We start from the raw sequence: 27,086 nt of genomic DNA on the forward strand, positions 1-27,086 counted from the left end.
GCAGGGGGAGAAGGGGACAACAGAGGATGAGATGTCTGGGTGGCATCACCGACTCGATGGACATGAGTTTGGTAAACTCCGGGAGTTGGTGATGGACAGGGGGGCCTGGCGTGCTGCGATTCATGGGGTCGCAAAAAGTCGGACATGACTCAGCGACTGAACTGAACTGAACACTTAGTCTATGGGGTGTAGCTACATTGTTGTGACTTGTGGTTTGGGGGGAGTAACAAAGGAGAGTAAGATGTGCTGCTCACGGGCATTTATAGTTTAGAGGTGTGAGTTAAAATACTGAATTTACAAATTTTAAATTTATAAAAAAATAAATACATCATAGAAGGTGAGATGCTAACTCTGGGCACAGTCCCACGGGCTAGTTTTAATGAGGCATAAACTACTAAAACCCTCAGAGCAGATTTCGAGAGCAGCAGAGGGGTGGTTTGGAGGCACCGGTGCTGAGGAAGGTTAGGGGAGAGGGTATCACGGAGGAGGAGGTGGCGGCATCAGATGTAAACACATCCCAGCGCAGACAGGAAGGATCCTTTCAATCTTGTTCATTCTTATGCTTCAGGACATTTATTGGAGGCATTAAGACTTGTATGTCATTTTCCTTTCTTTTATTTTTAATATTTACTTATTTGGCTGCACTGGGTCTTAGTTGCGTCATGTGGGATCTAGTTCCCCTGACCAGAGATTGAACTTGGACCTCCTGCGCTGGGAGTGCAGTGTCTTAGCCACTGGACCAGGGAAGTCGCACAGTTTGCATGTTGTGATAATGTTGTATTGGGAGTAAAAATGAAAACAGGAAGGAGTTTTATCAGAGAGGTTTTAGACATCTTTCCCTCTGTCCTCTCCCACCCCCACCTCAGTGGGATGCTCAGGGTAACGGCCACGGCTTTGGCATGAGGAACTCGAGCAGACTGGCCACCCTGGTTTTCCTTTCCTCTCCTCTGCTCCAGGAGGAGAATTTGCACCAGCTGCTCCATGGTTCTGCATTCCACGTGGCATTGTTCAGTTGCCAAGTTGTGTCCGACTCTTTGTGACCCCATGGACTACAGCACGCCAGCCTTCCCTGTCCCTCACCATCTCCCAGAGTTTACCCTGGTTCATGTCCATTGAATCGATGATGCTAACCAACTATCTCATCCTCTGCCATCCCCTTCTCCTTTAGCCTTCAATCTTTCCCAGCATCAGGGTCTTTTCCAAGACTGGCTCTTCGCATCATGTGGCCAAAGTATTGAAGCTTCAGCATCAGTCCTTCCAATGAGTATTCAAGGTTGATTTCCCTTAAGATTGACTGGTTTGATGGCCATGTGAAAAGCTTGAGGAAATTAAAAGCCATGGATGAGATTGTGTGGCCGAGGTTCAGGTCTCAGTTTAGTGTTTATGTGCAGTTTAGTGTTGGAAAAGACAACAGTCAGTTTAGATAAATGACCGTGAGAATCTCCTTTGCCTCTGCTGCTGCAGGTTTCTTGAGCCGGTCCACTGTGTGTGTGATCAGGGTGAACCTCAGAGGGGCACAGTACTGTCCCCAGAACTGGCGGGTGGACGGAGGCAGGGTCTGACCTCTGAACACCACTTACCGTTCCTGTCTTACACCTCTTGGTTTATTCGGTATAGCATGTAGCTGTGAGTTCGGGCAGTGGGAAGAATGATCTGGAAAAGATGAGCAACATCCTGGAAGCTGTGCCGCAGGTCAAGTTTATTTGCCTGGATGTGGCCAATGGGTACTCGGAGCATTTTGTGGAGTTTGTGAAGCTGGTCCGGTCCAGATTTCCAGAACACACCATCATGGTAAGTGTGATGGGATGACCCTCTAGATGGGAAGCAGAGAAGAATTACATGGTGTGTTGGGGGAGCTGTGTTCTCTTAGGAGCTTTTGGTGCCTTCTTTCTAGAAGAATAGTTGTGAATCAGTGGGATAAGGACAGGCAGCAGCTGCGAAGATCTGAAAACTGGCTCAGCTATAAAAAATAAAATCCAGATCAATGCCATAGGGTGTTGGCTCCTTGTCTCTGCTAGATATCATCAAGTGTTTCTTACCATGTGAGACCTTTATACCAAGGTGTATGTCACTGCTTAGCAGAGTCTATTTTAAAAAATAAAAACACAGTTGGCTTTCTCTTTATCATATTTGTCATCTCTGCCCCACTCTCCTTGCTAGTAGAAAAGTCTGCTGTGAGGGTTGAAATCCACAATATGAACATTTCGCAATAGTCAGCTATTTGCAAATCAATTGGTGTATTGTTTTATCTAGGATCTTTATCTTTGAACTTTCCTACCTTTTGAGGGGGTTATTTTTACTAATTTTTAACACCTTTCCTGGTGAGAATGTATATGTGTTATCTTTGGGAAACATAGATTTATAGAAAAATGAACTAGAAGCTTTAGGGTTAAATTTGGGCTTCTGGAAAATCTATATTGTAGTTATGTATCTTTATTGGTCTTAATTAACATGGTGATTATTGATTGACCACTAGATAATGTACTTAACTCTCCTTTTATAAGTTTTTTTGAACCCAGTTCTTTTCTTTTTTTCAATTTATTTTATTGTATGGTTGATTTACAATGTTGTGTTAATTTTTGCTGTATAGCAAAGTGCTTCAGTTATACATATATGTATGCTACTGCTAAGTCACTTCAGTCGTGTCCGACTCTGTGCGACCCCATCCCTGGGATTCTCCAGGCAAGAACACTGGAGTGGGTTGCCATTTCCTTCTCCAATGCAGAAAAGTGAAAAGTGAAAGTGAAGTCGCTCAGTCATGTCTGACTCGTCGTGACCCCATGGACTGCAGCCTACCAGGCTCTTCCGTCCATGGGATTTTCCAGGCAAGAGTACTGGAGTGGGGTGCCATTGCCTTCTCCGTCATATGTGCATATATACATTTTTTCCGTAGTCTTTCCGGTTATGGTATATCACAAGATGTTGAATATAGTTCCCTGTGCTATACAGTAGGAGCTTGTTGTTATCCACTTTGTACATAATAGTTTGCATCTGCTAATCCCAAACTCCCAAACCATCCTTCCCCAGCCCCTCTTCTACCCTGACAAGCACAAGTCCATTCTCTATGTCTTCCTTTTACAAATTTTTAATTTATCTTCACATTTCATCATTTTAAGGAAGTTGGGAGACAGGAGTTAGTATTTCTGTTGACAAAGGTAAATCACCTGTGAAGGATTTCCAGAACATTTAAAAGATATATTTTTATTTATTTCTGGGTGTGCTGGGTCTTTGTTGCCGCTCGAACTTTTCTGTAGTTGCGGCCAGTGGGAGCTACTCTCTAGTTGCGTTGCACGAGCTTCTCATTGAGTGGTTTCTTTTCCTGTGGAGCACGAGCTCTAGGGAACGTGGGCTCAGTAGTTGCAGCTCCTGGGCTCTAGAGAAGAGGCTCAGTAGTTGTGGTGCTCAGGCTTAGTTGCTCCGTAGCATGTGGGTCTTCCTGGACCAGGGATTGAACCCGTGTCTCCTGTATTGGCAGGCAGATTCTTTGCCACAGGGCAGCCCCCCAGCATTTTTGAGATAAGTACTTTTATGCTTTCCAATCCAGTGAGAAGAAAGCATCAAGTAGTGTCCCGAAGTCAACCAGCTGCACCATGTTTAAAGTTGGGGGGGGAAACAGATTCATTTCACCCCCATAATCGTGCTACCAGCATTGTTGTGTTTGATAAAGAAACACCATTTATTGAGTTCCTCTCATGTTTCTCAGAAGGTAGAGAATTCACCTGCAATGCAGGAGACCTAAGTTCAATCCCTGGGTTGGGAACGTCCCCTGAGAAGGGAGTGGCCATGAGCTCCAGTATTCTCACCTGGAGAATCCCATGGGCAGAGAAGCCTGGCAGACTACGGTCCATGGGGTTGCAAAGAGTCAGACACGACTGAGTGACTGACACTTTCACTCCCATGTTTCAGGAGGCTTCCGTCTGTTCTTTCTTTTTACATCTCTGTAAAGAGTAGGAACTGTTGTCCCAGGTTTATTGCAGATGAGAAATCCTTATTCCTGATCCTTCGACTCTGGGATTTTCACAAGGTCACACCCTTGTGAGTGTGGCACATCTTGTGGAGTGGCAGAGCTGAGGTTTGAGGTCAGGGCGGTCAGAGTCCAGAGTCCAGGCTCTGCCCCTGGAGACCTGTAAACATGCCCCATCCTTGCTAACTTTAGCGATGAAGCTGCCTCCATCCACTAGGCCATACACGTGACCAGTTTCCTGTTTCTCCGTCCTGAGCTGGGCAGCTTCCTCAGGCTCCTGTCATGACCCAGCAAGGCGCATATCTCTAGTCCTGAGGCCCCAGCTGGCTCTTGTGCCCCAGTCATCTGCGGAAACAGAGGAATGAGAAAGCTGGCCTCCCGGGAGGGCAGAAGCCCCCTCCCCTCAGCTGGGACCTGGGAGCCCTACAAACATTTGGTGTTAAACGCAAACTCTGTGCAGTGAGGACTGAGATGGTAGGAAGAGCAGGACAGATATTTGCGCAGGAGGAGTCCTTTGTTGATTCCTTCTGGTGAGTACTTCTGGGTTGCTGTTGACGTTTCCTCTGATCTGAGGTAGTGGGATATAGATCTTTCCAGATCATTCCAGTTGACCTCCAGTTGTTAGGGACCAGAAATTACACTTACTGAATGAAGCAACCTTGTGACTCTACTTTTTTGTCTTGGATAATTGACGTATTCAGTTGTGAAATATGACATACATTCAAACAAGTGCATAAAACACGGGTGTTTAATAAACAGTCATAAAAGCAGGGGCCCTTCAGTGTACCTCTGCAGCGCCTCCTCCCACCTCGGACCAAAGCCCCTCTCTGCCTGATGCTCATTTCCTTCCTCGAGTGTCCCCGGTTTTGCCATCTACCAATGCATGCCTAAACAACACCGCTTAAGTTTTGCCTATTTTCGAACCTCATGTAAATGGTGACTCTGCTGCATATCTTCTGGGTCTTCTTTGCCTTTGTAGTCCATTGCGACGGCCCACATCATTTCGTGGGAGCTGTGGGGTCATATACTGTTCCTGGGAACATCCGGGAAATGTTAACCCCATTTCCCAGATGCCTCCCTTGCCCTTGACCTCTTGCTCTGCTTCGATGCTGATTGTACCAGCATTAACATCGCTGAGGGTGCCTGATGTCGGTGTGGCCACATGAGCAACATGGTTCGGCTGAACCTACCTTCTGAAGCTCATTCTTCTCCCCTGTGAAAAGCTGGTCGAGATAAAAATGCTTGGAGCATCATCATGGGGATCAGATGGGCTGATGGTAAGGGTGCAGTAGTCACCCATTGACAAGTCGGCAAGTATTGAGGGCACGTGCTCTGGGAACCGAACCAGAGGTGGAAGGCTGATGGAGAAGAGAAATGGGGGTGGGATGGGGGGTGTTATATGAGTTTTAAGAAGAAGGAGAAAACATGAACCACTTTTTGAAACAAGGATAGTGAGAGCAGAAATTCCCCAGCGCCCCAGAGCTTGCCGTGCACCCTGCACACAGTTGCCTGGGGGTTTTAGCTCACAGCTGGCTGTACCCAGGGCTGAGCGGGCTGCCTGTTGTGGAGCCTGGGTTCCAGCTCCAGGGAGAGGACCAGGGGAGACGGGCGGTGCAGGAAGGAGGCGGGCTGGCAGGGCAGGGGAAGGGTGTCAGCAGTGCCTGGGGGCTGCTGGGGTGGGGGTGAGGCGAGGAGGGGGAGATTGACACTGAGTTCCCAGGCCCCCTGGGCGCCCAGGAGTGCTGAGCCACACGGAGGCCCCGCCTGCTCTGTGCATTTTCCCGGGGGAGGCAGGGGTGTGGTGGGTGGGTGGCGGGTGCGGGGATGATGCTTCTCAGTGTTCCTGGGCAGCTCCTGCTGACTGCCCAGGGGGTGTGTTCCCAGTGTTGGGATTGGTCTCCCCAGTGATGAGCAGGAGGCTCTAGCCTTTCTCCCCCGGCTGCTTTACCTACACTGACCCCTCAGATTCACGTGGAAACCTCCAGTACTCTTAACACCTTTGGTCTTTAGGAAGATAATTTTCCTCGTGGCATTTGGAGGCATTGTGAGGATGCGTTTGTCCACTGATGGGGAACTGAAAGGTATATAACTCGGGATGCCGAGTGCTGTCCTGATGACTACTCTGCAGTGAACGGAAGGGTGGCTCAGAAGCGTCTTGGCAGAACCCCAGTTCCAGGCTTGCTTCTCCCATTGCCCAGCACATCTTGGATTCACATGGACCCTTTGCCTCTTACCTTTCACCTAAGGAAAGCACTGCTGCAGGTCAGGAGGGAGGAAGTGGGGATGTTTAGAGAACGTCACTGGCAGAAAAGGGTCTTGTGAAGGTGCTGGGTGTTAGGGTGTGACACGTCCTCTGGGCCTCTGCCTGGTGGCTTTCCGAGAGGAATGGGAATGGTGTGTTCTTGGGTGGATTCCAGGGACTGTGGAAAGAGGCACTAACAAGGACCAGGCACTTGTCTTTTATGGTAACTTGTGCTCGAGTAAGGCTAAGAGCACCTACTTTAGTTGGTGGGAGGCTTCAGCCTAGAGGGGTCAAGAAACTTATTGATGTTCATGCAGCCAGTGAGAGGTGGGACTGAGTTAGATGGTGTGTCCCCAAGGTCTGGAATCCTCCATTCCAGCCCTCCCCCGCCCCCGCCATTACACCATTCTGCAGCCAGACCCCCTACCAGCTCAGGCTCCTTGTGGCGGAGAGGTTCCTGTGTTGGGTCTCTTGTGTGTGTTCAGTTGGGTCCGACCCTATGGACTGTAGGCTCCTCTGTCCATTCAGTTTTCCAGGCAAGAATACTGGAGTGGGTTGCCATTTTCTCCTCCAGGGGCTCTTCTCAACCTAGGGATTGGACCCATGGTGTCCCCTGTCTCCTGCATTGGCAGGCAGATTCTTTACCACTAGAGCTACCTGCGAAACCCAGTTTGGGCCTAGAAAGTGCTTTTGTGCTGGTGGCTCTTTCTGATCTGGCCCAGAGGACACAGGCTTGTGACACCTAATCTGTTCAGAGAGACTTGCTCTGCTCCCCTGGGGAATGTCAAGTCAGCCACTGTTGGCAGACCCCTGGGAAGCTGTGGGCATGTCCTTGGCCTTTCCGTGTGTGGCCAGTGGCTCAGGCACCTGTCTGGATCCTTTCTCTAGCATTTCATGGTCAGGCAAGGTTCTGAGTCACACGGAGGCCCCGCCTGCTCTATGCCTCTTCCTGGGGAGGCGGTGGGGTGGGTGGGTGGTGGGGAGATGCTCTTCAGTGTTCCTCGAAGGTGGTGGCCGTGGGCACCCGAATTTACCTCCCTGAAGCTCAGACACCCTCTCAGGCCAGGTTAGCCTAGACTTTCTGGTTCATCCTCTCTCTGGAACTGGTGTAAACTGAGACTGCGGCAGAAGCTAGGAAGGGCCCCCGAGATGCAGCTGATGTGTGTCTCTGAGAGTCACACAGTAAATTCAGTTGCTTGTGTTTTTCACGTGAAAGGTGGTTATTGCCTTGGTGGCATCTCCTACTCCCTGGAATGCCCAGGTAAATAGAAGGATATCCTCGGGTGCATGGGGGAAGACTCTGGCATTAATGTTCCAGCACCTTCTGTTAGGAGTTGGCCCTTAGGCCAGATTCAGTCTGCTGCTGTTGGCTTGTTGTTCATTTGCTCAGTCATGTCCGACTCTTTGCGACCTCATGGACTGCAGCACACCAGGCTTCCCTGTCCTTTGCTATCTCTCGGAGTTCGCTCAAACTCATGTCCATCGAGTCAGTGATGCCACCCAACCATCTCATCCTCTGTCGTCCCCTTCTCCTCCTGCCCTCAGTCTTTCCCAGCATCAGGGTCTTTTCCAATGAGTCAGCTGTTTGCATCAGGTGGCCAAAGTATTGAAGCTTCAGCATCAGTCCTTCCAATGAATATTCAGGGTTGATTTCCTTTAGGATTGACTTGTCTGACTCCTTGCAGTCCAAGGGACTCTCAAGAGTCTTCTCCAGCACCATAGTTCAAAAGCATAATTTCTTCTGCACTCAGTCTTCTTTATGGTCCAGCTGTCACATCTGTACATGACTAATGGAAAAACCATAGCTTTGACTATATGGACCTTTGTAGGCAAAGTGATGTCTCTTCTTTTTAATATGCTGTCTAGGTTTGTCATAGCTTTTCTTCCCAGGAGTGAGTGTCTTTTAATTGCAAGGCTGCTGTCACCATCTGCAGTGATTTTGGAGCCCCCCAAAATAAAGTCTGTCACTGTTTCCATTGTTTCCCCATCTATTTGCCATGAAGTGATGGGACCAGATGCCATGATCTTAGTTTTCTGAATGTTGAGCTTTAAGCCAACTTTTTCACTCTTCTCTTTCACTTTCATCAAGAGGCTCTTTAGTTCTTCGCTTTCTGCCATAAGGGTGGTGTTATCTGCATATCTGAGGTTATTGATATTTCTTCCGGCAATCTTGATTCCAGCTTGTACTTCATCCATCCCCGCATTTCAATGATGTACTCTGCACATAAGTTAAATAAGTGGGGTGACAACATACAGCCTTCACATACTCCTTTCCCAGTTTGGAACCAGTCTGTTGTTCCATGACTGATTCTAAATGTTACTTCTTGACCTGCATGCAGGTTTCACAGGAGACAGGTAAGGTGGTCTGGTATTCCCATCTCTTTTAAGGATTTTCCACAGTTTGTTGTGATCCACACAAAGGCTTAAGCATAGTGGATGAAGCAGAAGTAGATGTTTTTTTCGAATTCTCTTGCTTTTTCGTGTAATCCAGCGGATGTTGACGATTTGATCTCTGGTTCCTCTGCCTTTTCTAAATCCAGCTTGTACATTTGGAAGTTCTCAGTTCACATGCTGTTGAAGCCTAACTTGAAGGATTTTAAGCATTACCTTGCTAGCATGTGAGATGAGTGTAGTTGTGCCGTAGTTTGAACATTCCTTGGCATTGCCCTTCTTTGGGATTGGAATGAAAACTGACCATTTCCAGTCCTGTGGCCACTGCTGAGTTTCCCAAATTTTCTCATTCTATAGAAAGGAATTTTTTTGGCAAAAGACTTCTGAAGAGCCAGTCAAAAGTGGGTAGAAAACTTACTGTTTAACGGGTACAAAATTTCAGTTTGGGATGATGAAAAAGTTCTGGAGATGGATATTGGTGAAGTCCCTTTGTAAACCTTCCAGTGACAAGGACAGCTGGATCTGATCTGCCCCACTTTATAGCAGGGTAAATGGAGACTCGGAGTGGATGTGATTTTCTTAAAATTACCCAGTGAGCGGGAGGGCCGTCAGTCAGGCCCAGCTTTCTGAAGTTATCTTGCCGTAGATGTCTGGGTCCAAAGGAGAACTGGAAGAATTGGGGCTGGTTTTTGCCCAGAGGACTTTTTAAATTTATTTTTAAAAGTTTTAAGTTTTAAAAAAAATTTTATTTAATTTTGGGCTGTGCCGGGTCTTTGTTGCTGCACGGGCTTTTCTCTAGTTGCGGCTGGCGGACGTCTCATTGTGGTAGCTTCTCTTGTTGCAGAACATGAGCTCTAGGGTGCTCAAGCTTCAGTACTTGTGGCGCAGAGGCATAGTCACCTGTCAGCCTGTGGGATCTTCCCGGACCGGGGATGGAAGCCACGTCTCCTGCATTGACAGGGGTATTCTTAACCACTGAGCCACCAGGCAGGCCCCTAGAGGCCTTTTTAAAATGATACAGAAGTACGTGAAATGTTCGTTTTGTCCATTTTATGTGTGTTCTCTGGCCCCTCCCACCTGCCCTGGACACGGAGGAGCAGGAGGTGGTGCCCGGACAGTGCCTGGCCTCCCTGGGAAGAGGGGGGCCTAACAGAAACCTCCACCTGTCTGCTCTGGGACCCAGCTGGGGGCTGCAGCTTCTGTTTGTCCTGGCTGCCCCGGTCATGACCAAGCCGGACATGCTGCCCACCTTCTGAGCCTGTGGTATCCACTTCCCACAGGAGCTGTTTCTGGTCAAGATAAGCCGACTGCTTGCTAATCATGCCCGGCCAACTACCCCCCCAACCCCAGCGCATCCCACCCCGAGCCCACCGGCTGCCTGCGCTGTGGGCTGGGCTTCCCTCAGAACCTAACCACACTCCTGGAGTCTCTCGCGTTTCTGAACTTGACTACTTTCAGCTTTTGTGTTTGCCCGTCTTGGTTTCAAACTTGGACAGGTTTTTGTTCCTGCCAGTGGACACTCACCGTCCTCTCCTAGCCATTGGCATCCTTGTTGTGTGGTCCTCGGGCTGGAGGCGTTTCATCATCACTCTGGGTTTATCCATGCTCAGCCCTCAGGTGCCTGCCTCTGGTTCAGGAGCCCCGACGGCAGCTCAGGGGATGTGGGGACACCTTGAGAAGCCCCTGGGCTCTTACAATGGCATCAGCTCCCTCCACACTTTTAAACTTACCTTGACCTCACGTGGTTATACTTGTTATGTCCATCTGAGGTGACTTGAATTGACTTATTTGGTATAAAGTGAACCCTTTTAAACTGGTCTGTAGGCAGTACCAGAATGGAGAACAAAATCCACAATGACAGTGAAACCTTGTAGGGAGCTGCGAGTAGCTTCTTCAGGTGTTTTATTTTTAACTTCTAATTAATTTTTACTTGTAAAATTTATTTTGAATTCTTAGCAAGTCAACCAGGGAGGAAGAATGGGAGCTTGGCGTGCTATTTCTTGGGTTCCTGTGTGCGTGCGAAGTCACTTCCGTTGTGTCTGACTCTTTGCGACCCTATGCACTGTGTCTGCCAGGCTCCTCTGTCCATGGGATTCTCCAGGGAAGTGCCCTCTTCTGGGGCAATCTTCCCGACACAGGGATCGAACCCGTGTCTTCTGCAGCTCCTGCACTGAAGGCAGGTTCTTTACCGCTGAGCCACCAGGGAAGCCTTCCTTGGGTTCCTACTAAGTTCTTTTCCAGGTTCAGAGTTGTATGCTTAGGAGGAAAAAAAAAAACCCTAAGAAAACAGAAACTATAACTTTCATTTGTAAAAGTAATGCAGTTTCTACTGTCAAATCCAAGAAACTGTAAGGAATTATTGATAAAAGTCAGAATATTCCCTTACCACAACATGTTTTATCAGCATTTTGGTGTATGTTTTCATCTATACATATACTTGTTTAACAAAACTGAGCTCTTACTATTTCCTTCTGTTTCTCCTAACATTATACTGAAAGCATTTAAACATTTTCCCATGGCATCAAACCAGTCTTATAAACATCACATGGGTTGGCCTGAGATTGTCGAACCATCACCATTTGGGGGAATATATTTGCAGTTTTGCACTGTTAACAGTAATACATGTTTGTAGTTAAATCCTTGACCTCATCCATAATTATTGCCTTGAGAGAAAATCCTGAAAGTTATTGGATCAAAGGATATACATACTTTTCATTTCAGTATGCGGGCAAATTATTTTCTAGGAAAACTTGTACTGGAGTAGGCATTCCACTGGCAGAGAACGAGTGTCTGTTTTCAGCATTTAGTTTTTATAATCACTGACAATTTGTTAAGTGAAAAGTGGTACCTTGCTGATATCTTCGTTGAAATTTGATTGCTGGTGGAGGTTAAACACTGTCCCTGTGTTTATTGGCCACTTTTATTTCTCTCATTAGTTCATATCCTTCGGAAGTTATTCTGTGCGGTGCTAGCATTTTTCTTGTAGATTTGGAAAAGCTCTTATAATGTTAGTCTTCTTCGTAATTTTAAATCTTTTTCTCCACCAGGTTATTTATTAGTTTTGTTGATTATATGTATGAGTGTGTGTTTATGCAGGTTTTTAACTTTTATGTAGACACATCTGTCTTTATGTTTTTTTCACTTGTATGTGTATTATAAGTATTCAAAGCTTTCCTCTAAATCTGGGAGGGGACAACTTTTAATTTATCTGAAGCTTATTTTGGTGCAAGGTATGAGTGATAATCCATATCTGTTTCTGAAACTCCCTTTCCCCCCAAATTTCAATATTTATGTCTATTGAAATATTGTTCCTTTCCTCTGTGATGTGAAATGCCATCTTTATCATGTACTGTATTCTCATATCTTCCTATCCTTTCTCTGGGCTATCATTTTCCATTGTCAAATGCTGTTTGGATTAAAGGAACTTTGAGCCATCCTCATCACCCCTTTCGAAGATCCTTTTATACAAAGTTAAAAGTCACGTTGTCTAGGTGGAAAAGAAAAGTTCTCCTTGGAATCAATTCAGTGAAAAGACACTTGGGGCTTCAATGCCAAAAAAAGAAGTTGTATGAGTTAGGGATACACTGCCCAAAATAAGACTTCGCACAGTTGTGAAAATTCAGACAGGCATCCTGCCAAGTATTCTATGTACCAACTGAAGAATCCACAGGCCAGTGAGTTGTAATAAAAAGGGCTATTTTTATGTTCCCAGGCTCCTGCAGTGAAAGAACATGCACTGTTTTCAAACCAGATGCATCCTTCTGGTTTTAGTTTCTACCACTTCCTGGCTTATGGGTTTATTCTTAGGACCACAGTTTCATATTGTTCTGAAAATGAAGTATGTTCCAGTCCCCAAGGTGCCTAGGGTTCATCTGCCTTTTCATATCTCAGTGGGAACCACTTGACCCTAGGATGGGTTTAGTTCAACCCAGTCGTTCAGTTGTGTCTGACTCTTTGCACCCCGTGGACTGCAGCATGCCAGGCTTCCCTGTCCATCACCAGCTCCTGGAGCTTGCTCAAACTCATGTCCATCAAGTCAGTGATGCCATCCAAGCATCTCATCCTCTGTCGTCCCCTTTTCCTCCTGCCTTCAATCTTTCCTAGCATCAGGGTCTTTTCGAATGAGTTAGTTCTTGGCATCAGGTGGCCAAAGTATTGGAGTTCCAGCTTCAGCATCAGTCCTTCCAATGAACATTTAGGACTGACTTCCTCTAGGATGGGATACCCAGGTATTTTCCCAACTGTGAGGTGGTCAGTAGTTCCCTAATTCTGGGTTCTATTGGTTCCATAGTAGTTCTCCAGGGGTTTTAAACACTGTGAACCACAAATAACATTTTAATCAGCTCAGAGAGTGTTTCATTGTGTTTATTTTATATATTTGGGTTCCCTGTGTTTGTCTTGCTTGACCTAGAAAGTCTTAAGGTCTCTTGGAGTTCTAAAGTCATGTAGTTCTGTAAATTCCTCATGCTGTCAGCTCACCCAGAGGTAGCCTGGGGTGTCCAATTCTGTGTTCTTGTTAATTGTTGTTATTTAGGGTTGTTTCCAAATTTGCTGGCGTACTGAGTGCAGCACTTTAACAGCATCATCTTTTAGGATTTAAAATAGCTCAGCTGGAATTCTATCACCTCCACTCACTCGGTTGGTGGTGATACTTCCTAAGGCCCAGTTGACGTCATACTCTAGGATGTCTGGCTCTCAGTGAGTGATCACGCCATCATAGTTAATTGAGAAGAAAGGAAACCTGGAGAAAACCCTAAGCCACCAATTGGCTGAAAGTTGATTCAGGGATTGGTCCCTTGTCTTCTCCCGTTTTTATACTTTTGTCCCCTTGGCTGCCTGATAGCCTCAGATCCAGCTCCTCCTTGTGTTCAGGTGTGGGGCTCTCCCATCACTCACCTTTGTTCCTCCCGGAGTAGTTCCTGATCATGAACTGTATTCTTTCTATCCCAGGCAGGGAACGTGGTGACGGGAGAGATGGTAGAAGAGCTTATTCTTTCTGGAGCAGATATCATCAAAGTGGGAGTTGGACCAGGTAAGACTTGCTGGGAGCACAGCGGAGAGTGTGTTGTTGGAGAGGATTGGGGTCTAGCACTTGGGGGGACCAGAGATGCCCAGAAGGGACCTCAGGAATGATCCAGCCACAGACTTAAAGCACATTTCTTTTGGAAGTATTGTTGAGCTTCTGATCAGAAGAGGCTCCTGATTAGAAATATCACTGAGCTGCTTTCTGATGCTTCTGGGAATTTCTGAATGAACTGGAATGTGGTTCGATTCAAATAAGGTCTTGGTTTCAGAACATTCCTGTGGAAGAAAAGAATGAGAGCTCATGAGTGATCCCATTTACCTTGAAGAGAAAGGGATGAAGAGCTCACGGGGACAGTTAATGGATGTGAATGACTCCAGTTTATGTGAATGTTTGAGGGACCCCAAACATTGCAAATAAGCATGCAGCTGAGGCCACGTTTGAACTTGATTCATGGCCCAGGCAGTTATCACCTTTGGCTCTTCAGCTGATACATATCCATCTCAGATTTTGCTGCATCCTCCCAGGCCTTCTCTCCCAGGACCACCAGTGGCATTCTGAGTAGAGGAATAAGGTGGCACCTTTCTACCCTCTTCTGGGCAGATCTCTTTCTCTTGGGGACACTTGATGCTGACTTTCCCTTTTGGCCAGACAGGTGCATGAGCTTCAATATTAAACTTCTTCATGTTAAATATGAGCTTCTTCATATTAAAAGTTCTCCTTGCACATCCATGATTAACCAAACACTAAAATGGGAGAGGAGGAAAAGAGGTATACATTTTCATCTGGGAGTAGAAAAACAGCAAAGCTTTTTTTTTTTTTTTTAACAAATACCATGCTCTCAGAAGACACTACCAAAAAAGGAAGCAAACCATAATCTAATATGAGAGGGAGGCAGAAAAGATGGTTGTGTTGTGACCTGGCACAGTCGTCAGCCTTCAGGGACCAGGATCGGCAGGAAGAGACTCTTAGGGAAGGAGAGCCCTGTAGGCTTGTAAAAGGCCCTAAGCATTTAAAAAAATAATAATTTTATCTATTTTTGGCTATGCTGAGTGTTCATTGCTGTGCAGGCTTTTCTCACATTTTGGTAGATGGAGGCTAGTCTCTAGTTGTGGTGCAGGGGCTTCTTATCGTGGTGGCTTTTCTTATGGAGCAGAGATTCCAGGCACGTGGGCTCAGTAGAAAGGGCTCCCGGGCTCTAGAGCTCAGGCTCAATAGTTGAGTCACATGGGCTGAGTTGCTCCACAACATGTGGGATCTTCCTGGACCAGGGATCAAACTTGTGTCTCCTGCCCTGGCAGGTGGATTCTTTACTACTGAGCTCCACCAGGGAAGCCCAGGCCCCAAGCTTTTAACACACAGCGAGGTTCTCAAGGGTGGGCTTTTGATATTGCCACTCACCCAACAGTCTCTAATAGTCTGAGCAAGAGGAAAGAGAGCTGTGGTCTTTACTGAGTGTCTGTCGTTATTAGAAACTCAGTGCTTAAGGCCTGTTCTTGCTTACAGGGCACTGTCCTCCACTTAGAATGGGCTGTAACAGACCAGGCTTGTGATGGAGTCAAATAGGCTAACAGTGTTAGACCAGGAAGACTCTTTCTCTCCCTTCAAAGTAGAGCACGCACCGATCACCTATTCCACCACATAAATGTATTGAGTGTCTCCTAGCTGCCGTAGAGCTGGGTGGGTGCTGTACATACAGGGTGTGAGGTGTGTAAACCATCTTCTTGTTCCTTAGGGCTGTTCTCCATGTAATCTTGAGTATCCAGCTGCCCTTGCTTCCTTCCCATATGTCCTCTATGTACACAGTCTCTTTCCCCCGAAGATTTATTGTTCTTCTGCTGTTAATGTGTGCCTCCCAGGCTGTCTGTTTAGAACAGAGGTGACCAAAGGGAGTAAGAAGCTCTCTTTGAGCCTGATGTATTGGAGTCATTTCTATAAACCGATTGGAGATGATGTTTACATTTCATGAACTCTTGAGCATAAAAACAGTGGACTTTGGCCATCTAGATGACAGCATTAAATAAGGTTCATCATGGAACAACTCCTGGGACCTGGGGAAAAAAAGCATTAAAAATGTGCCCCACGGCCACTGGGGCTGGGAGGAAGTGGGTACCCGGTTTCTCCTTTCAACTTGGGGGTTCATCAGGACCACTCCCCCACCTTGTCCCTCACCCGTGCAGAGCTCCAGGCCCTGCAGCTGAGTCCCTGCCCGCCCTTGAGGATCTGGCAGTGGAGTGGGAAAGGAGAAAGGCCGATTCTGAACCAGAGCCAGAGGTTGTAAAGCTCCAGGTGTGCCTCGCACAGTGCGTGTCTGGGGCAGGGGTGCCTTGGTCGGGAGGGAAGCTTCACAGCCCTCAGGGAGCGAGTGGCCGTGTTGTGAGGATGGAGAGAAGGAGATGGCTCCTCCCTGCAACTGGATGCGGGAGAAGGCGGCTCCCCTGGTCCCGGTGTCCCTGCCGGACCAGGCCTCAAAGTATATATATAGCCTTGACTCTCGACCTGTTGGGAGAGGTTTGTGGGCAGCTGGGAAGCCACTAGTGATGGTGGGGAAAAGGAGAGGAGGCAGAGGCTTTATGCAAGTTCACGCTCAGCTTTTACACTGGCCCATAGGCGACACCCCCAGATGGGCAGGAGTGACAGAGTGAGTGAGTGAGTGGTGAAGCGTGGAGACAGAGATGTGACTCATTCATTCTTGAGTTCAAGCATTCTTTCAGTGACTATTTATAGCGGCCTAATTATGCACAAAGGTCTGTTCTCAGCGCTGGATCCACAAACAATGAATATCCATGGAGCTTACCCTCCAGCAGAGAAAACAGATCCTCAGTTCTTACACAAATAATGACTTAAATGCTCTTTTTGAAATGAGCTGCTGTGACGAACAACGTCCCTGAGGCAGTGACCTTGAAGATGAAGCCTGGGAGATGAGATAGGCTTGGGCAGACCAGGGGGTTGGTGCAGAGGGGAGCGCTCGAGAGACAGAACATCACATACAGGGGTTCCCCGAGGTGGGAGGAAAGGAAAGGTCAGTGAGGCTGGGGGGTACCAAGTGGGGCGGACGGAGAGAAGAGGGGACAGGCGGGTAGATAGTCCAGAGCTTGAGCTGGCTGGCCTCGGAGCAGGCGCTGGTCTGCTGGGAGGGAAGGGGAAGCTTGGGCATGGAGACGTGCTGGAGAGGCCCGTCTGATTCGGCCTGGACCTAACTGGGCTGATGCACTGCAGACAGTGAACTAGGACTGCAGTTGACCATGGGGAGGGCAGAGGTCAGGGGGAATGAAGGCATTGGGGTGGCTGCTGTGAGTTCTTCAGTGGAAGCTGACCTCAGAGGCCGGGCTGGACAGGGTGAGAGATGGACCAGGAGAGGGTGAGGACCAGGAGGCTGGCATGTGTAGAGGCAGAGCTGAGGCAGAGGGCGGCTGTGAGCATGCCCTGGGCGCCGGGCCCCTTTGCTTGCGGCTGACTGGAGGCCGGGCAGTCTTCATCCCCTCATGTCATTTCATCTCCATCACAGCCCCGTGAGGTCAGTGCTTTCATTTCCACTTTTTAAGCGAGGCACTGAGGCTTAGAGAAGTGAGTCATTTGACAGAAGTTGAAGGTCAAGGAGGCTCAAGGCCGTGGGAGGCGTCTGAAGGTCCCTTGTGGTTGTGTGGGAAGTGAGGGAAGGTGGGAAGGAGTAGAGTTGAAGGTTGGGAAGTCGAGGGAGCTGATGTCATGGAGAGTGACGGTGACTGGTGTAGGGGGGAGTGTCCTGGACCTGAGCAGATGCGGGTGATGCAGCCTGGAAGGGATGAGTGGCCAGGACGGTGGTTGTAGCCACCTCCGCTGAGCTGCGGGGGCCACCCCACCCCGCGCCCCGCCTCCACCCCCCTCCCCCACCCCCAGGAAATGGGGGTACGGCTGTGTGATGGGAGAGGAGGCTCATTTTGTCAAGTCTTGCTCAGTCCTAACCATCTCTCTCTGGGGTTCCCCTCCTCCTCCATCCAGGTTCCGTGTGTACCACCCGCACCAAGACAGGGGTGGGCTACCCCCAGCTGAGTGCTGTGATCGAGTGCGCAGACTCGGCCCATGGCCTGAAGGGGCACATCATCTCGGTAGGTGTCCGAGGGGGGCTGGGGGCGGGCGTTTCCGGGAGGCCCTTGCTCCCCGGCTGCCCTTCACCTCGTTGGTGACCCTGTGGTCTCGGGAGCCAGCTGGGGACCATGCTCGCAGCGTTCGGTGACACTCAACAGAGGTACAGGCCCTGCTTCCTGGGGACTGCGGAGAAGGGGGCGGCTCCTTGGTCAGTAACTACTCTGTAGTCAGTAATGGCTGGAGGTGGTGCGTATCATGATGGGATACATGGGGAGCTTTGAGAAAATGAGAGGGTCACGTGTTCTCTTGCTAGGGCTCGCTGTAACAAAGTGCCCCTTACTGGATGACGCACAAGCTGGAATCAAGATTGCCAGGAGAAATATCAATAACCTCAGATATACAGATGACACCACCCTTATGGCAGAAAGCGAAGAAGAATTCAAGAGCCTCTTGATGAAAGTGAAAGAGGAGAGTGAAAAAGTTGGCTGAAAGCTCAACATTCAGAAAACTAAGATCATGGCATCCGGTCCCATCACTTCATGGCAAATAGACGGGGAAACAGTGGCTGACTTTACTTTTTTGGGCTCCAAAATCACTGCAGATGGTGACTACAGCCATGAAATTAAAAGACACTTACTCCTCGGAAGGAAAGTTATGACCAACCTAGACAGCATATTAAAAAGCAGAGACATTACTTTGTCAACAAGCGTCCGTCTAGTCAAGGCAATGGTTTTTCCGGTAGTCATGTATGGATGTGAGAGTTGGACTATAAAGAAAGCTGAGTGCTGAGGAATTGATGCTTTTGAACTGTGGTGTTGGAGAAGACCCTTGAAAATCCCCTGGACAGTAAGGAGATCCAACCAGTCCATTCTAAAGGAAATCAGTCCTGAATATTCATTGAAAGGACTGTTGCTGAAGCTGAAACTCCAATAGTTTGGCCATCTGATGTGAAGAACTGACTCATTGGACAAGACCCTGATGCTGGGAAAGATTGAAGGCGGGAGGAGAAGGGGAAGACAGAGGATGAGATGGTTGGATAGCATCACCGACTCAATGGACATGAGTTTGAGTAAACCCTGAGAGTTGGTGATGGACAGGGAGGCCTGGCGTGCTGCAGTCCATGGGGTCGCAAAGAGTTGGATAGGATTGAGTGACTGAACTGAACAAATAAGAGAAGTATATTGTCTCACTCTTCTGGAGGTCAGAGGTCCAAGATCAATGTGTCAGTAGGGCCACGAAGCCTCCAGGGAAACCCCCATTCTAGCCTCCAGAGTTTATGGTAGTTGCTCGGCTAAGGACACCAGAGCTCCAGTTTTCACAGGGCATCCTCCCCGCATGCACATCTGCCTTTGTATCCAGATTTCTCCTTTTTATAAGAACATCAGTCATATGGGACTAGAGCCCGCCCTTCTCCAAGGCGACCTCACCTTAGCTTCTCACATCTGCAGAGCTGTCAGTGCTCTGGCCGGTCACCGGTTTCTGTCGTCAGCGTGGGTTCGGTGCGATGCTGGGGGCAGAAGTTAAATTATGTGGGTGGAGGGGTATATGGATGGAGGTGAAGAGAGTCAGTGATCTAACAGCACTGTTATGGAGCTCCTGGAAGGACAACACCCCAGTACTCAGCAACTAAATATTACAGATTGAATGTGTGTCAATTTAACCCTCAGTTTATCTATCATTCTTCTCTACCTTTATCGACATGACCATCATTCAAGTAGTCATCACATCTGTCTCCTTCTAGGTGAGATGCCCAGAACAGGCAGAACTTGTCAGATATAGCTGGATGGACTTGGACAGATCTATGGCTTCAGCTTATGTGGGTGATATATATATATAATAAGTCTCTCAGTCATGTCCTCCTCTTCACAACCCCATGGTGTGAACAGTCCATGGGACTATCCAGGCCAGAATAGTGGATTCGGTAGCCTTTGCCTTCTCCAGGGTATCTTCCCAACTCAGGGATTGAACCCAGGTCTCCCACATTGCAGGCAGATTCTTTACCAGCTGAGCCATATAGGAAGCCCATATATATCCTATAAACATTTGAATTATATATATTTAATAATATATATCTAAATTCTGAACTTTTGGCATGTTTTTAGTGGTGTTATAACAATGGACTCAAATATAGTAAATTAAATCTTCAGTCCTTTTCACTTGTTCAGTTGCTAAGTCAAGCTCTCACATTAAATAATTGACAGGTTATTTTGGTAAAAAAAAAATGGATGTAGTAAATTAACATATTATGGTGGAATGATCTGTTATTGGTTTTGGTTCAGCATTGAAACTGGTGAGATTTGATTTCTGGACCTGCTTTGAGGACATAATTTGTTGTTCAATCACTCAGTCGTGTCCGACTCTTTGCTACCCCATGGACTACAACACAACAGGCTTCTCTGTCCTTCACTGTCCCCTGGAGTTGCTGAAACTTATGTTCATTGAGTCGATGATGCCATCCATCCATCTCATCCTCTGTTGCCTCTTTCTCTTCCTGCCCTTAATCTTTCCCAGCATCAGGGACTTTTCTAGTGAGTTGGCTCTTTGCATCAGGTGGCCAAAGTATTGGAGTTTCAGCATCAGTCCTTCCAATGAATATTCAGGACTGATTTCCTTTAGAATGGACTGGTTGGATCTCCTTGGAGTCCAAGGGATTCTCAAGAGTCTTCTCCAACACTGCAGTTCAAAAGCATCAATTCTTCAGTGCTCAGCTTTCTTTATGGTCCAACTCTCACATCCACACATGACTACTGGAAACCATAGCTTTGACTAGACGGACCTTTCTTGGCAAAGTAATGTCTCTGCTTTTTAATATGCTGTCTAGGTTGGTCATAACTTTTCTTTCAAGGAGCAAGCGTCTTTTAATTTCATGGCTGCAGTCACCATCAGCAGTGATTTTGGAGCCCCTCAAAATAAAGCTTGTTACTGTTTCCATTGTTTCCCCATCTATTTGCCATGAAGTGATGGGACCAGATGCCATAATCTTTGTCTTTTGAATGTTGAGTTTTAAACCAGCTTTTTTACTCTCCTCTTTGACTTTCAACAAGAGGTTCTTGAGTTCCTCTTCGATTTCTGCCATAAGGGTGGTATCATCTGCATATCTGAGGTTATTGATATTTCTCTCAGCAGTCTTGATTCAAGCTTGTGCTTCATCCAACCTGGTATTTCACATGATTTACTCTACATATAAGTTAAATAAGCAGGGTGACAATATACACTCTTGACGTACTCCTTTCCCCATTTGGTACAGTCTGTTGTTCCGTGTCTGGTTCTAACTTGCTTGACCTGCATACAGATTTCTTAGGAGGCAGGTAAGGTGGCCTGGTATTCCTATCTCTTGAAGAATTTTCTACAGTTTGTTGTGATCCACACAAAGACTTGAGCATAGTCAATGAAGCAGGTGTTTTTCTATAATTCTCTTGCTTTTTCCTTGATCCAGTGGGTATTAGCAATTTGATCTTTGTTTCCTCTGCCTTTTCTAAATCCAGCTTGCACATCTGGAAGTTCTCGGTTCACGGACTGTTGAAGCCTAGCTTGGAGAATAGTGAGCATTACTTTGCTAACATGTGAGATGAGTGCAATTGTGCGGTAGTTTGAGCATTCTTTGGCATCCCTGTCTTTGGGATTGGAATGAAAAGTGACCTTTTCCAGTCCTGTCGCCAGTGCTGAGTTTTCCAAATTTGCTGGCATATTGAGTGCAGCACCTTTACAGCATCATTTTTTAGGCTTTGAAATAGCTCAGCTGGAATTCCATCATCTCTATTAGCTTTGTTCATAGTAATGCCTCCAAAGACCCACTTGACTTCAGACTCCAGGATGTCTGGCTCTAGATGACTGATCACACCACCATGGTTATCTGGGTCATGAAGACCTTTTTTGTATAGTTCTTCTGTGTAGTCTTGCCACCTCTTCTTAATATCTTCTGCTTCTGTTAGGTCCGTACTGTTTCTGTCCTTTATTGTGCCCATCTTTGCATGAAATGTTCCTTTTGTATCTCTAATTTTCTTGAAGAGATCTCTAGTCTTTCCCATTCTATTGTTTTCCTCTATTTCTTTGCATTGTTCACTTAAAGCTTTCTTATCTCTCCTTGCTATTCTTTGGAACTCTTCATTCAAATGGGTGTATCTTTCCTTTTCTCCTTTGCCTTTCCCTTCTCTTTTCTCAGCTATTTGTAAGGCCTTCTCAGACAACCTTTTTGCCTTTTTGCATTTCTTTTTCTTAGGGATGTTTTTGATCACCACCTCCCATACAGTGCTATGAATCTCCACCCATAGTTCTTCAGGCACTCTGTCTATCAGATCTAATCCCTTAAATCTCTTTGTCACTTCCACTGTATAATCATAAGGGATTTGATTTAGGTCATACCAGAATAGCGGTTTTCTCTACTGTCTTCAATTTAAGTCTGAATTTTGCAATAGAAAATTTGTGATCTGAGCCACAGTCAGCTCCCAGTCTTGTTTTTGCTGACTGTATAGAGCCTCTCCATTTTCGGCTGCAAAGAATATAATCAATCTGATTTCGGTATTGAGGGTATAATAATATACTTTAAAAATCCCTACGAGCACACAATCTCTTTCAGATTTTACTAGAGCATCTGAGCCTTGCTGCCAGTGCTTCCCCCCACATGACTTGATATGCCAAAATGAAGATCTAGGTCTTTGATTCACGGTCCCACACTCACTTCCTGTGTTCCTTCTGATTTCTCATCCAGGCTTTCCATCCATCCATTCATTCAGTTAGTTCATATTCATTGAGCATCTACTGTGTGCTGGGGCTGGAATAAATGACCGAAGATTTATCGGGTGCTGACAGAGTTCTTTCCCAGGTGGTGCTAGAGATAAAGAACCCGCCTGCCAATGCAGGAGGCATAAGAGATGCAGCTTCGATCCCTCGGTTGGGAAGATCACTTGGAGAAGGGCATGGCAACCCACTCCAGTATCCTTGCCTGGTGGGCTATAGTCCATAGGGGCACAGAGAGTCAGACATGACTGAAACGACTTAGCACACATGCACGACAGTTCTAAGGTCTTCAGCTCAGTATCTTTCTCTTTTAGCTTTTGCCCCAGTGAATAAATTAAGACCCATTTGTTGAACAACTTGTGTATAAAAGGCTGACATAGAGCCATCATCCTACATTTATGGAGTGAGTTGATTGACGTCATTGGAATTACCAAACAGGGCAGTCCTCCAATGTGGTTCTTGAACGCTCACCATAGCCGCCTCTTGGGCTGGTTGTATGACAGTCACCAGGGAAGCTTTTCACTGTACTCATTCCTGGCCCCCATTCTGTTTAATTAAAAAAAAAAGTGTTTATTGAAGTACACTTGATTTATAATGTTGTGTTTCTGTTGTACAGCATAGCCACATGTATACATATATCCCCTCTTCCTTCCCGCATAGGTCACCACAGAGCATTGAGTAGGATTCCTTGTGCTATACAGTAGGTTCTCACTAGTTACCTATTTTATGCATGATAGTGTATAAATGTCAATCCCAATCTCCCAATTCATTTCACCCTCTCCTTTCCCCCTTGGTCTCCCTACATTTGTTCTCTACATCTGTGACTATTTCTGCTTTGCAAATAAGTTCGTCTGTACCATTTTTCTATATTCCACATATATGTGTTAAGATATGATATTTGATTTTCCCTTCTGACTTACTTCATTCTGTATACAGGTCCATCTGTGTCTCTGCAAATGGCACAATTTCATTCCATTTTATGGCAGAGTAATATTCCATTGTGTGTGTGATTGTGCATATGTACCACATCTTCTTTATCCATTCATCTGTCGATGGACATTTAGGTTGCTTCCATGTCCTGGTATTGTAAATAGTGCTGAAATGAACATTGGGGTGCATGTATCTTTTTGAGTTATGGTTTTCTCTGGTATGTGTCCAGGAATGGGATTGCTGGATCATATGGTAGCTCTATTTTTAGATTTTTGAGGAATTCCCATACTGTTCTCCATAGTGCATATATCAATTTACATTCCCTCAATCCTGGTGAATGAGACTGTTCATAGTTTGGCCCCTAGAGCACCATATGTAATTAGTCATAATTCTCCACTCACCATCAAGAGTCTTAAATAACAATTTAGACCTTATATATATTCCTTCAATGACCACCATTTCTAAATTTGTAGAGGTCAAATTAATGAAGTGTTACTATGGACTTACTCTGAGATCCCATACTTGTGTCTTTCCGGAAATTTTACACTTGCTTAGTTTACAGGATTTTGCAGGGGGAGCAGGGGTGGAGGCTGTGTTTGCACCACAAGTCACTCTGAAAATCAACTGGGGATCTCCTTACCCAGCACTCTCTAATTTATAGCTTATGTCATCTGTTCTCTAAGTGTGTGCCCAGACCAGCAGTACCAGTATCAGCTGAGAACTTGTGAGAAGTCCTCAGGCCTCATCTCAGACCTAGTGAATGAGAAGCCCTGAAGGTGAAATTAACAAGCCCTCCGAGGTCTGTAATCTGGGTCTGTTCTCAAGCTTGAGAGATACTGGCTTCTAGAGTCAGGCTCAGCACACACAGGCTGGGTCCATGTGCCAGAGCCATCTTTTGACACCCACAAAACAGTTTCTCTGAGTTTGTCAGGGACGGTGACAGCCCAGGCTGGTGGTCCTGATGCTCTGAGGTTCTTATTTTTCCATGGGTGGCCAGAGCTTTCCTAGATAGGGCTAGAAGTTCAATTTGTAACCAGCAGAGACCCTGTGAAGTTCACAGACTTACATGGGTTCTGCATCCCTGACTTCAGCTCATTCCTCTGATCAGCTAAGTATCTTGTGGTTCAGAGCAGCTGTTTTTCTTGCTGTCCATTTGTCTAATGGAGTTTCACAGACAGGTTTCCCCCACTTGCCAAGAGACCTAAACCCAGTGGAAACCTGTCAGTTGTTTGGATCCTGCCTCTTTGTCCGGCTTCCTTCCAGCTGCCTCATACTCTCATTGCTGAATTTGCACATCTTTGCTACTGCAGTTCAGAAGGAAGCTGTCAGGGGGTTGGCCACACCCAAGAGGCTGGACTTGAACTGAGTTTGTATTTATTGTGATCCATGTGGGCTTCTGAGAGGCAGAGGGCTAAGAAATCCAAGACACCCCCTGGGATAGGTGAAGAGTAAGGTGTGACCAGTTCATTTTGTCTTTCATGTACTGGGGACGTGACGCAAAGGAGAGCATTTTAAAGGTAGAAACAGCTTTCGAGGTCATGATGGCTGTCAGGTATTGAACATCTGTCTTCTGGGCACGGTATACCATAACCTCTAATCCCTGGAACCGTCTAGGTATGAGGTAGCTATTATCTTCTTTGGACAGGTGTGTTAGTCAGGGTTCTCCAGAGAAACAGAACCAGTAGGGGTGTGTGTGTGTGTGTGTGTGTGTGTGTGTGTGTGTGTGTGTGTGTGTGTGTGTGTGTGTGTGTGTGTGTGTGTGTGTGTGTGTGTGTGTGTGTGTGTGCGCATATATGAGTTTAGATAGAAGTAGATTTATTATAAGGAAATAAATTGGTTCACGTGACGATAGGACTGAAAAAAATCGCAAGATCTGTAGGGTGAGTTGGCAAGCTGCAGTTGGCAAGCTGACTGTGTGGTTCCAGTCTTGAGTTCCAAGACCTGAGAACCAGGGAGAGCCGTGTTTCTGCGGGAGTCAGTGGAACAACTCTAAGGCAGTCATTGAGGAAGAATCCTCTCCCTTGGGAAAGTCTCATCCTTTCCATGCCATTCAAGCCTTCAGATGATTAGGTGAGGCCCACCCACATGCGGGCGAGCAGTCTGCTTTACTGATTTGCATATTAATCTCATCCACAAAGGGCTTCCCAGGTGGTGCCGGTGGTAAAGAATCTGCCTGCCAGTGTAAGAGACATGGGTTCAATCCCTGGGTTGGGAAGATTCCCCTGGCGAAGGGCATGGCAATCCACTCCAGTATTCTTAACATGGAGAACCCCATGGACAGAGGAGCCTGGTAGGCTACAGTCCATAGGATTGCCAAGAGTTGGGACACGGCTGAAGCGACTTAGCATGCACACACTCTTATCCCCAAAACACCCTCTCAGAAACACCCAGGACAATTTTTGGCCAAATGCCACTCCACAGCCCAGTCAAGTTGACATGTAACATCATCACACCTGGTGAGGAGACTTTAGCCTGGAGACCGTAGTGATTTGCTCAGCATCACACTGCTGGTGGAGGGCAGAGCCAGCTCTGAGACCGAGGCCCGTTCACCTCCTGTGCTCCACGCCTTCCCTGGATCACCCTCATTTAGGAGATGTGGAGGCTCAGAGGGTGAGGGCTCGCTGAAGTCAACAAGAATGCAGGGTTGGCCCAGCATTCCCGGTCCGCCCCTTTCCGACCCCAGTGCTTTGGGGGAAGCTTCAGCTTAATCTGTGCTTATGGCTCGGCCTTTCCCCTCAGGGCTCCAAAGCCTGTGTTCCAGTGAAGAGATCAGAGTCAGGACCGGGTGAACCCTGAGGAAGGTGAGGGATTTGAACAACCAGATGAGTTCACTGTCCATACCCAAAATAGTTTGGACTCTGTAGTGCTTCCCAGGACCTAAAAAAAAAAGTCCTGTGATGAGATTGGCTGGAATCACTGTTGTCTCTCTACTCAGGGCCAAAATTTTAACCATTGTATTTGATAAAGACCTACAGAGCAGGCTTCTCCAGTTTGAGGAGAGAATGATAGAGGTGGGGCTGATTCAGAGTAACCCCCAACCCCTGGCTCATCTCCACCCAGTCAGTAGGGCTCTCGTCCACTCCCTGACCCTCCACAGAGAGGCATCCACTGATCCGCAGATTTCTTATTTTGTTGATTTAATGCATTAGCTTAGGAATGGTTAGTTTAGGAATGGTCAGACCATTATCTGAAAAGATCTAAACAAAGTCATTCAAAAAATTTAATTTTTTTGAGGCTTGAAAAATCCCTCAACCAAATACGTTTAGCCTAGTAAAAGAAATAAAAAGGAAATAAAGACAACGAGAAATGCCATCTTTAAAAAAAAACTTATTAAAGCATAGTTGATCTACAGTGTGTTAATTTCTGCTGGACTGCAAAGTGATTCAGTTACACACACATATATATACTTTTCCATTATGATGTATTGCAGGATATTGAATATGGTTCCCTGTGCTATACAGTAGGACACTGTTGTTTACCCATTTTACATATAATAGTTAGCATCTGCTAATCCCAAACTTCCATTCTCTCCTCCCTTCAACCCCTCCCTCTTGGCAAGCACAAGACGTCTGGTTCTCTATGTCTGTGAACCTGTTTCTGTTTTGTAGATAAGGTCGTTTGTGCCATATTTTAGATTCCATATATAAATGATACTGTATTTGTCTTTTAAAAGAATAACCTATTTCGGGCTGTCCTGGGTCTTTGTTGCTGCGCGGGCTTTTCTCTAGCTG

At 46.7% G+C, this 27,086-nt stretch overlaps 1 protein-coding gene across 3 annotated transcripts in view; it reads left to right on the forward strand.

Annotated features, from left to right (window-relative positions):
* Positions 1-27,086, forward strand: part of GMPR (guanosine monophosphate reductase) — a 59,512-nt gene that overhangs the window by 15,750 nt on the left and 16,676 nt on the right. For 2 of the 3 annotated variants that reach the window (XM_043450030.1, XM_043450028.1), the window contains exons 4-7: positions 1,618-1,791; positions 13,548-13,629; positions 17,602-17,708; positions 19,430-19,504. In XM_043450030.1, the coding sequence (XP_043305965.1) occupies positions 1,618-1,791; positions 13,548-13,629; positions 17,602-17,708; positions 19,430-19,504 (438 nt within the window). The remainder of the gene's footprint in view (positions 1-1,617; positions 1,792-13,547; positions 13,630-17,601; positions 17,709-19,429; positions 19,505-27,086) is intronic. The other variant, XM_043450029.1, reaches the window with a different exon arrangement.

The sequence above is a fragment of the Cervus canadensis genome, chromosome 28 (genome assembly GCF_019320065.1).
Source record: "Cervus canadensis isolate Bull #8, Minnesota chromosome 28, ASM1932006v1, whole genome shotgun sequence".
NCBI classification, from domain to species: domain Eukaryota; kingdom Metazoa; phylum Chordata; class Mammalia; order Artiodactyla; family Cervidae; genus Cervus; species Cervus canadensis.